At 40.6% G+C, this 11,374-nt stretch overlaps 2 protein-coding genes across 4 annotated transcripts; one reads left to right on the top strand and one right to left on the bottom strand.

The window, feature by feature from the left end:
• Window positions 1-1,921: 1,921 nt before the first annotated feature.
• On the top strand, window positions 1,922-4,584 carry LOC101164561. The gene is made up of 2 exons (XM_011478245.3): window positions 1,922-2,270; window positions 2,547-4,584. The coding sequence occupies exons 1-2, from the start codon at window positions 2,079-2,081 to the stop codon at window positions 4,257-4,259; spliced, it is 1,905 nt and encodes a 634-aa protein (XP_011476547.1). The 5' UTR covers window positions 1,922-2,078; the 3' UTR covers window positions 4,260-4,584.
• Window positions 4,585-5,914: 1,330 nt separating this feature from the next.
• On the bottom strand, window positions 5,915-9,198 carry aimp2 (aminoacyl tRNA synthetase complex interacting multifunctional protein 2). Of its 3 annotated transcripts, XM_020705347.2 has the most exons (5): window positions 9,046-9,198; window positions 8,926-8,967; window positions 7,160-7,375; window positions 6,806-7,040; window positions 5,915-6,669 (listed from the first exon to the last, which is right to left on the bottom strand). In XM_020705347.2, exons 1-5 carry the CDS (start codon window positions 9,058-9,060, stop codon window positions 6,281-6,283), a joined length of 897 nt encoding a protein of 298 aa, XP_020561006.1. In that variant the 5' UTR covers window positions 9,061-9,198; the 3' UTR covers window positions 5,915-6,280. The 3 variants fall into 3 exon arrangements, with proteins under 3 accessions (XP_020561006.1, XP_011476546.1, XP_004071526.1); XM_011478244.3 differs by having other exon boundaries at window positions 8,926-9,198; XM_004071478.4 differs by lacking the exon at window positions 8,926-8,967.
• Between the last annotated feature and the right edge of the window lie 2,176 nt (window positions 9,199-11,374).

The following is an 11,374-nucleotide window of genomic DNA, read 5'->3' as shown; positions in this document are numbered from 1 at the left end:
GACATATTTGGGATCAGGCCCGGATTTAGGCCCTCTAGGTGCTGGTAGAGTATAAGGGAGCCAATGGGTGTGCTGAGAGTTTAGGGTGTCATATCCTTTCAACCCCCTAAAATGCATAGAAAACCGTGCTTTATCATATCAGTTAATCTATCCATATGTATGTCTTTTCCTTTGATATATTTTAAATTTCTTTAAAGTTTTTTGTTGAAAGCTCTTCCTGATTTTACCCTCTGCATTTACCAGGCTTGGGATCAGCACAAAAAGGACACTGGTTTGTGCCATGTTGAGGCTGCATTTATCTTTTTTCACATCTGTCTCTTTGTTCATCCCTGACGTTTATTTTTATTTACTTATTTTTGACGTTTTTGTTGTTGTTTTTGGCGTGTGCGTGTTTTTATTTATTTATTTCTAGTTAATTTTGGATTTTTGTGGGCCATCATGTTTGGAGCGTTTTTTGGGGATTAAATTCCTCATCTTCAATGTATGTACATGTCGTATAAGTTCATTTTCTTCTGTTCCAAATCGTAATAAACTTAATTTTAGAATGCAGAGAATGTCCAAAGATATAATAATGAACAAAAGGCTGTTAAATGACAGTATAGCAGTGTTATTACCACTTAATTCAAAATGATTGAAAACAGATCATTCTTGCTAACCCTGTTATTTTTATATAACACTAACAGAGCTGTGATAAAAATGTCACGTTTCAATCCTTGTGCACACACACAGGGAAAAGACAGATAGATAAGATGTCTTTCTCCATTTTTCATAAAACACCTCTGACAGCAGAAAGAGCTATAAGTATGGAACATACTGTACATTGAACATTCAATACGCACTAAACAGTCACTGTAGTAGGTACTCATTCATCTTCTTCTGTTTATTCCCTTTCGGGGTCACGGGGCTGCCAGGTCGCCAGTATGTCACAGGGTGTCGTAGATACTTAGCGTGGCAAAGTGGAGTGTCATTTCTTTGCTTTAAAGTATCTAACAATGACAGTTCAACCCTTTTGGTTAGGACTTGGATTTTTGATATCTTTTCTGAGTGTTCAACATCTTGCATGTTGTTCTCCTTTTAACAGTTTTACATGACTGTTGGCTTCTGACAATGAGCTCTAGCTCGGAAAAAGAGCAGGAAAAACAGAATAAATGGAGAATTTAGAAAACTAATTGAGGAGAGGCCATTAATGTTTCAATCTTTATGTTTGCCATGTTTTAAACGTTTTTTATTAAATAAAGGAAAATGTGTTGTAAGGAACAACTTGAACAATACATTTACATTTATTAAAGTTTATATTTATTTAAACTTTATGAGATAAAATCTCAATTAGAGGTAAAGAAGGGAATTTTTTTAAAAAACTGACCTGCCAACTTTTTTAGTAAGTGAAACATAAAAAGTTATACTGCATGCAGTTAAAATGCACGTAAAAAACTTTTTTGAAAAAATACTGATTTGTACACAAAACTACACTTCTAAAATTTAAATAAATTAATACATCAATTAAACAATTAAACAATTTGCATCCCATGTTTTTGATAAAACATCATATGTGCCTTGTTGCAAAAAGGAAATAAAAAGAAATAAAGCATCCGCAACATATCTTTCCTAATTAAACCTAATTTCTTCTTTAAAAAACATAGCATTTTACTTGAACTACAGAACTAAGAACATCATGTTCAATGAATATTACTCTTTCTAACTTTACAAACTGTAACAAACATACATTTATGTGTTAAAATATGTATTCATTGTGAAAACAGATGGTGGCGCCAGCTCGTTTTTGTGGGTGAAAATCAAATGTACAAAGGTACCGCCTGTGACGCCACAGTACAGAACTCTCGTCATGAACGCGCATGCGCACTGCTCCGCGGTCCCATTCGTTTGTTGCCAGCTGCCAAAGTGCACGAGGAAGCAGACAGTGACGTCAGCGTCCTCTCCGCACAAAAGCCCTGCCCCCTTTTTTCATGAGGATTTCTCCTCCGCCATCGTTACTTTACGTGTAATCACGATTACTAAATCGGATTACGATACTTTTGTTGTGTTTTAACGAGGCCGTGCGAGTGTAGCGGGCGTCGGAAATGGATGTGGACCACCATGAAAGCAGCGGCGAGACCAAATCGGCCATTAATACTTGGCGTTATCGCCACCATTTCACGTACAAGGCAGATCAGGGGAAAAATATCATCGTACAGTGTAATCTGTGCCTGCCGAGGGTCAATCTGCTGTCCACGTCGAAAACCTCCACATCAAACCTAAAGAAGCATTTAGACGTAAGTCGCTGGACGCAACAGAACGTGTCATCTTCCCGCACCTTCAGTGTAAACGCTCCAAGACTTAATAAATGAGTAGCTACCCTTTGTAATGAATAACGTTACATTGTGGCTGCGGGCTGCAGCCATGACGCTGCGGCGTTCAGTCTGACTGGGAAAAGATAGCTCTGGCTAAGTCTACATGAGACTTTTTAGAGAAGTTATGGAAAATTTAGAGAGAAAAAAGTTAGAAAATAAATCTGAGTATAAAATGAGCGTTCTGTGCTTGTCTTGCAGAGAACTCATTTGGGGTGTGAAGCCAGGCCTGATGCCAAGAGGGGAAGGAAGAAAGAGGAGTACAACGGCGAGGAAAGTAGACACTGTCAGCTCAAGAAGCTCAAAGCTGAGATCATTTCCAAATGTATAACTCAATCTAAGATTGATGAGTTCATCTTTAACTTCATCGTGGAGGACTGCCATTCGTTTTATGTGCTGGAGCAGCCGGGCTTCAGGAAGCTGATTGCTGGTTTGACTGAGGGGTTAAAGGTCATGGACCGGGTGACTCTGTTCACAAAGGTGGATCAGAGTTTCTCCAGGATGCGAGAGGAGCTGATGTCCAAGCTCAGCAGCATCCAGTACGTGTGCACCACGGCGGACATCTGGACAGCCAACAACAGGAGCTTCTTTGGGATGACCTGCCACTGGATCGACACTGAGTCCCTGGAGAGGAAGTCCGCCGCCCTAGGGTTTGTGCGCCTGCAGGGCAGGATCACATACGACGCCATAGCCGGGCGGATACACGACATCCATGTGACGTACAATTTGGAGAGTAAAGTCCAGACTACAGTCACGGACAACGGCAGTCCATTCGTCAGCGTGTTCAGAGAGTTTGCCGTGGACACCACGGAAACCGACGACGACATTGGCTTCTACGAGAACGTGAGTGCCGTGCTGGAGGGCGAGCCGGAGCAGGACATGCTTCTGTTCCTGCCCTCCGTGCAGCGCTGTGCGTCGCACACCCTTGAGCAGATCGTCAACGAGGACTTTTGGCAGGCTGTGTCCCAGGGGCCTATGTGCCAGCTGTTCTACAGCGCGATGGCAAAGGTGTTCGCCATGTGGAACAAGTGCCACCATCTCCAGGTTGGACTGGACGCCGCAGAGGAAATCGGGAAGATGGCTCTTGCCGTCCCAGCTGTTATCCGCTGGAACGTGGAGTACTGCGCGGTGCAGAAGATAGTGTCTTTAAGCGAGCGTGAGCTGACGGAGCTCTGCGCCCGCTTGGAGGTCCCGCGCCTTCTGGCGGAGGAGCTCTCTTTCCTCAAGGAGTACGTGACCGTCTTCCACCCACTGGCGTTCGCACTCGAACTCTTCCAGGCGGAGCAGAAGTGCTACCTGGGACTCGTCATTCCCACCGTTCTCAGCTTGAAGAACAAGCTAAACGAGCAGAAAGACGCCGCCAACTATTTCAGCGACGTCATCAAGAGCATCGTGGTGGCCATCGAGGTGCGCTTCCAGGAGCTGTTCACCAGCACGGAGGCGAAAATCGCCACCGCCACCACTCCCCAGTTTCGCCTGTGGTGGATGGCGGCCTCCGAGCGCGAGGAGATGTGCTCCCTCCTGGCCACCGAGGCATCCCAGATGGATCCCTGCAGCACCACCGAGGCGAACACCAGCCGCAGCCTGTCCACCATCAAATCAGAGGACGACTTCTTCAGCTACGGCTCCGCCAAGACGACCGTCAAGATCCAGCAGTGGGGGGTGACGGAGGAGGTCCGCAAGTACGTCGAGGGAACGGGGAAGAGCCTGGAATGCCTGCAAGACTTCCCGAGGGTGAAGCAGCTTTTCCTGAAGTACAACACCACCCTGCCCTCCACCGCCCCCGTCCAGCGCCTCTTCAGCCAGAAAGGCAACCTGGTCACGTCACAGAGGAACTCTCTCACCGACGACTACTTTGAACGCATCCAACTTTTAAGATACAACAGCAGCGTTTGTTCCTTAGTAGCAGAGTGAAGGTTTTTTTTTTGCAATTACTTGAACAATCAAAACAGATCACAGGAAAAACCAGATGATTCCGTAAATTCAGGCACTTTAGTTCAAATGTGTTTTCTAATGATCTTGTCGAGCGCAAACATCTCCCTCCACAAAGGCCTACGACTGACTGACAATCAGAATGAACCGACTGATAAAAGCATCTTTTCTATCCACTGTTGTTGTGACGGATTTTTTTGTTTTCCTTGAGCTAGTATGTATGTTTTCTACAGCTGTTCAATGAGAATGTATGCTTGGTTTGCATATTTTATATCACACACACATAAATATATATGTATATATCAAACAGTGTGCATGTGTTTTCTTCCATAAACACAGAAGAAGAGCTCTCGATGAGGGTTAGCAGGCAGCCTCAGGTGCCAACTGCCATTTCAGGAAGTGCCTGTTTGGAGATGCAGAGCTTCCTGCACAGAATGGAAGCAGCCATTAAATGCAGCGGGTTAAGACGCTCCGAAAACCAGAAATGTTGTCCCACCTACAAAGGTGAGAGGGATCTGTAATGTTTTTGCCCTCCTTGTGTGCAAATTTTTATTTTGCATGCAAAATCAAAAGGAATCGTGGAAGGAAAATCGGCAGGAAACTCCGGCCTGGGGGCCTTAATCCGGCCTGCCAACTGGAATAAGTCATGTTCATAGTACTTAATGTTTACTTTCCCTTTATTTTAGGTTTCTACCCAAAGATGGTGCACTATAAATAAATTAACCTTCGTTTAGGTTCGGAAAGTTATTCTGCTGTTGGAAGGTCTGTTTATTTCTAACCCTTATGTGTGTTTTCCCAGTCAGACAGTCATTTTTCCGATCATTCCAACACAAAATGAACGGAGCGTTTCTCCACGTTTCCATTTCTCCCTGAAGAACATCAACCCGCTTGTGGAATCGGCCCAAAAATGAGAACAAAAGTCAATGTTTTGAAATGAAAACTCAAAAATGTTCTGTTAAAAAATATACATATATTGATTTTCAATCCAAATTTACGCCTGGTTTTGTCCAGATTCCTTTTTTTTCTTCTGAGGTGGATTACCAAAACTCTCCATGCATCTGCTCCTGGTCCGGCCCTTCCGTCAAATTTTATTAACCCTTTGTAGCCCGCAAGTCAAAGAGTTTGCCCACCCCTGGTTTAAACAGTTACCTACAATTATGAAGCCTTAATAGCTTATTTACATATCTAATTTTTAAGATTGTGTTTTCATAAATGTTAAGCATCTTTTTTTAGTTTAGAGGTCAACTTTAAGTATCTTTTCTGTAGCCAGAAGGGAAAATGACTGTTTAGTTTAGGAGGGATACACAACTTTTATATTACCTGAAATAAAGATTTTTTTTTCAGCTCCATAGTTTCCATAGTTTGTCCGCCCTCTTTGGAAATTGGAGTTTCACCCTGTGTCTTAATATTTTCATATATTCTATCAGCAAATATAAATAAATTGCAGCCAAATTCGGATATGTTTTAAAGTTTTATCATTAAAGATGTTTTTTTTTGCCATTTTTAATTCCAGATGTTTATCTGTCATGAAATAATGAGGCAGACAAAAATGCAAAGTCTGCATAAAAACTGCTACCTGCTGAATCCCTGTGCACAAAAATTTCAACAACCCCCCAAAAAATCTAAATAAACAGGAAGTTTTTCTTCTTTTTTTTAATATTTCTTGTTTAAGAAAACGACTGGTACAAAGCATTGTGAAAACACTGCATTACCGGTCACCGCAGATACACACACTTCGATTTTTTTAGGCACAAAGTGGGTGGAGGGTGTGCGATGGAAGCCCCCTCTTCTGTCTGAACCTCCTCCCTCATAACTGAGTTGCAGCATATCCGTTCTATATGGATCTATGGGTTGTTTTAAGTGTTGGCTTGGACCACGTCTGTCAGCAACAAACTACACTGAGGAGGAAGAGGAGCTAGAAGAACGTCCAGACATAGCTGAGATATTTTCATCTTCTAATGTCCTTCTTTTGCCTCTAGTGTCTGGTCCCAGGACAGTCCCAGTCACTGCAGAAGTGTCTTGGCGTGGCTGAAGTACCCCAGGTTCTCACAGGACTTGATCCAGCGCCGCACGTTGGCAGGAGCTGAGGGCGCTGAACCGCTCTGCAGCACGCAGCAGTAGCACGCCACGTCGGCCAGCGAGAGCTCCGGCCCCGACAGCCAAGCGCTGCGACCCAAAGCGGAGCCGAGGTCCCGCAGGGCGGTAGCTCGCTCCTCCGAGCTGCCCTCTGCCAGTTGGAAGAAAGCCGTGTCCACCCAGCTGTCCACCAGAGTGGCGAGAGCGGGCTCGCTGGGGTGGGGCGCCAGCAGCTTGAAGAGGAAGCGAGCCACGTTGGCTTCGCCGTCGATGGGACACATGTTTCGCACGCTGAACTTCATCTGCAGTTTGGGGACTGAAGAAAAAACAAAGAAACGTGAACTAAAACACAGTGAGGTGGGCTTAATTCTAACCATCAAGGCCCCTCCCCCAAACAAAATCCTCCTTCAAATCTGATGACTGTGATGAGATCTGAACGAATACCAGCTCACCATCTTTCCAGATGAGGGTGAAGCCCAGCTGGAACATGTGGCGGCTGTGGCTGTCGGGGTGGCGTGGACCCAGACATGACAGCAGCTGCGGCGGCACGCTGGAGACCGAGGAGTGAACGTGGACGGTGGACAGCACCCGGTACCGCTCACAGAGCAGACGGTGAAGAACCAGCAGGGTGAGGGGCGGCTGGGCCGGGTTGGCATTGATGACGATATCACGGAGAGCGCCGAGGTCCTTAAAAGACAAAGTTGATTATGTTTTTAAAGAAAAAAAAAACTACTGCAGCTTGTCCAAAGAAAAAATAAAACTTAAATTCTTCAGAATCCTTTCTGCTAATGCTGGCCATTCCTCACCTTTCCCAGTAGTGCGTCCAGGTCGGTGGTACCTGTAAAAAGTGCCGTGGAGCTTTGTGAGGAGAGGCTGCTGCTGACTGTCAGGTCTAAATCAGCATCTGGGGTTGTCACGGTCTTAGCTAGGCCCTCCACGGCAGCTTTCAGTTCATAGAGTTTCCTCAAGATCTCATCCTGTCGAGCCTCCAGGGCCTTGACAGCCGGATCCACCTCGCCATTCTGGAACGACACAGAGAAAGGGCTGTAAGATGGAATTTTCTCTTCAAACCATTCAGCTTTAATAAACAATCTTGTAATTCAGTTACAGTTTACAAGAACATCAAGACGAACCCAACAATTTTTGCAAAGTTACCTAAAGCATCTTAATCAAATCGCACACATTCCAGGTTTTTATCCTTCTGATCATTAGGTGTTACCTCACAATTAACTTTTTTAATCAAATTGCTACATTTTAAATGCTGCTACTATGTAAAACCTATTTTTTATTGCACAAATTTTAAATTTGATTAAAAAGCAGAAATGTAGTTTGAATGCAGCCAGCTGCTGTGCAGATCAATCAATTATTGTTGGACACTAACTGCTGATAAAGATTTAGAACCGCCAATAGTTGCCTTTGTAACAGAAAACCTTAAAAGTGACCTAAAGCTGAAACAAAGAAAAAAAATGCTTTTCTGCTGCAATTTCCACAGCAGGAACTAAGAGTTAGAACTGATGGAAAGTCAACCTGACCTCACAATGACCTCTGTTGACCTTTTAAGTGCAGTAATAAAATGAATCTTTGGGAAAACCAAGTATGGGCATGCATAACAAAGTCAGAGCCTTAAGTTTCTGGGTGCAAACAAACTTTTAAAGTCACAAATAATAATAAATATGTAAACACATACAACCGGTTCTTAAAGGTGCATGTTATCAGATTGTTATCAGTTATCAGATTGCACGATTTCTATCTAAGTCTGATTGATTCATACTTTATATAGTAATTTTAAACAAATAAAAGTAATTAAAAATATCTACAAAAGTGTCAATTTATAATTGTTAAGGTTCTAAAATATGTGCAACTCTTCACCTATTTGCAGATACAATGTAATCAAGAATAAAAATAAATATATATTATTTTTGGTGAGTATAAACTTGACGAAGATGTCCAACTAATGTAACAATTTAGGAGTCATGCTTCTGCTGCTCTATTTATTATTACTATTAATATTATTATTACATATGAATTTAGATATATAACAGTTTGATTCATTATATTCCCCTTAATATTATAATTTTCTTACATTAAAAATTAATTGAATAAATTAAACATGAGGGTTGGGGATTCATCTTGATGTTTTAATTAGGTTTCCCAAAAATCACTTGAAGAATATCAGATGATGCTGTTCTCACGTGACCACTTGAATTCAATCAAGAAGATGCTGAGTGTTTGTTGTCGATTTGTAACAAATGGGTTCTGTAAACCGGCGGATTATTCGGCGGATGCAGAGAACAAGTATCCCTGAGGTTTCATCAGGAAAAGTTACTTCATGTAAAGACCGTAGAACACTGGTGTCTTGAAATCAATGGATGGCAGAATGATCGGTTGCATCAGCCCCAATGGGGTGCTCATCGTAGTGGAATGCTAAAGTTAGCTAGGTCGGCTAAATGCTTACAATATGAATGTATGACTTTGATTTGAAATAAAAATGAGACCATAAGCATTAAATAATGCAAATAAACACAAATTGTTTGGGAAATTGTTTCGAAAAAATGAAATTAGTTTGCAGTACCTGAAGCGCATGTTCGGAGCTGCAGCTGTTGCCTTGCTGCTGCTGTGCGTGGAAATTTGGTAACTTGTACATGCAGGTCGGCAAATCAACTTTTATGTCACCCCCACAGATGGGCTTTACCTGGTACATGGGCATTGCAGTGGACACTTTCACGAACAAATATATAAAAGCCAAATCCCGCACACGGAAAAGCTTCAGTATGGTGTCTGATGTTGACAGGCAGCAGCAGCAGCCGGCTCGTCTCTCCGTCAAACAGGAAGGAGGCCATATGACGTCACATCCTGAATAAAAATAAAATCACCCAAAACAGCAACGGATTTATTTTCTTTTTCATTTTTTTTAATCAAACAACTGAACATGATAGAACATGGCTTAATATTTAGCAATTAGTAAAAAAAATTAGTGATTGCAGCCGGAACAGAGAAAGGTAAAACAAAATAATAACAAATTTAGGAATGCAATGTTCAAACTGTTAAAGATGAAAAGGAAAAATAAAAATAAATGAAACAAAAGTTCAAGAAAATAATAAATAGAGCTATCATGACGAGAGGCTTGATGGTAAAACAAATTTAAAAAATTTGATATTAATACCAAATGATAATTTCAACATATGATCATTTAGTTTTATTTTGAAAAATTGAAGATGCTAATTCAATTTATTTCAACTTTTGCAAGTGTAACCCCTTTTAAATATATAAACCTAAATGGTTATTGGTTTAAATCATTATTTGCTGAAACCATTTAAAACTTTTTTTCAACTTAAATACATTTTCAAATCATACTATGTTCATGGACCCAATTCAAAACTTTTGTAAGTGTGGGAGGAAGATATCCAGGATACTACAATATTATTTTACTCAAGAATACATTGTTTACGGGGTGGGTTTTTGAACATTTTATCCTTTAATTTTCATCTTGCATATCAAAGTCATTTAAAAACATTAAGCTTGAATAATTTTGGGACATGCTGACTCAACGAATCAATATCTGTAACGTACACTAGAGGGCGCCAAAATATGTCAACTTCAAGAAGATAAAAATACCTAAAAACTAAAAAAAAATAAAACTGTAAACACCTGGCACTGTAAAGTGTGAAATAAATAAATAGAAGACATGTGGTTCTACATTTAAAAAAAACATGGGGTGACGGAAAGATTTTTAAAGCTCTGATTATAAAATCTTACAAATAAACACCTTTTTTTGCATGGAATAAAAAATAAGAAAAAAATGGTAATGGTGGATAGAGGAACTGGAATACTTTCCAACAATTTTTTTTCACCAATCCCAAACTCAATATCTTACTTTTTTAAGCCGTCTTTCTTTTCAGGGTGCTTTTTTGCTCTTAGAGCTGCATGGCATGTTACACATTGATGTGTAAAAGACATGCACCCCAAGCTTTAATAGCCTCATAAAAAAAAACACTGCTGTAATCATGAATACACACGTTAGCAGGCGGTTTCCTGCAATGTTGTGTAAGAAAAAAGAAAAAATCTATTAAAAAAAAATCAAAAATAAAGAATTCAGTCAATAGGGAAAACAAATACAGCTTTGCAACTTGATAAAAGTGTTTCATTTGAACATTAAACACATCATGGGAAGATTAATAACATCTCTTCAACAGTAATTTCCTATATTTTAAATTGTTCAGTCAAATTAAGAAAATCATTTTTCAATCTTTTATGTTTGATTTTATGACTGATTGCATTTCCATTAACAAATTTAGAAATAAATTATTAAAAATCAAGCAAGTCACCATAAGGGTGCAGCTAAAATGACCTCAGTTTGTCCTATAAGACATCCTCCGTTAACTCCTCAGACAGATGACTGCCCTTGCTCCCTTTAGCACCTGAGGCATATCTGTTACTTCCACGGGCAGAAAGGGTTGATGAAAATGTGTCCAGTTGAGTTTAATTTTGCAACAGCTTGTTTATCCTGAATTATTCACTTTTCGTGGAAGTTCACTGCTGGAACGAAGAAAGAGTTTTGCTGAGGTGAGATCTGATGGCCACTGTGATCGGAGCCAGAACACGAGACTGCAGAGCAGGTTGACCTCTTAGTAATAGGCAGGAGACGCATAGATGAAAAGTTTAGAGAGGAAAATGAAAGATTAAATTTGCTTACATTCGGAAAAACATACAAGTCACAGGTACATACTTTAAATTTAGTTCACAGACTTCATTAAAATGTTTTTTATAAAATGAGACAAAATGGTAAGTCTTTGTTTTTTTTATTTTTCACCTAAATTTTAAATAGTAGTTGGCAAAAAATCTGAAATTCTGCATCCCAGTTTTTTTTTTAAATAAAGAAATGAAATGTTTGATAAGGAGCCGTCATTAGGATAATGAGCACAGGGTAACATGTAAACTTATTTCCAGTTTTTTTTTTTCATAGTATAATTTTTTATTACTGGATGCCCCCTTTTTCTCATTTTTTCTCATCATCAACCGTG

Source organism: Oryzias latipes, chromosome 8 (assembly GCF_002234675.1).
Source record: "Oryzias latipes chromosome 8, ASM223467v1".
NCBI classification, from domain to species: Eukaryota; Metazoa; Chordata; class Actinopteri; order Beloniformes; family Adrianichthyidae; genus Oryzias; species Oryzias latipes.
This window is presented reverse-complemented; position numbering and strand designations above follow the sequence as displayed.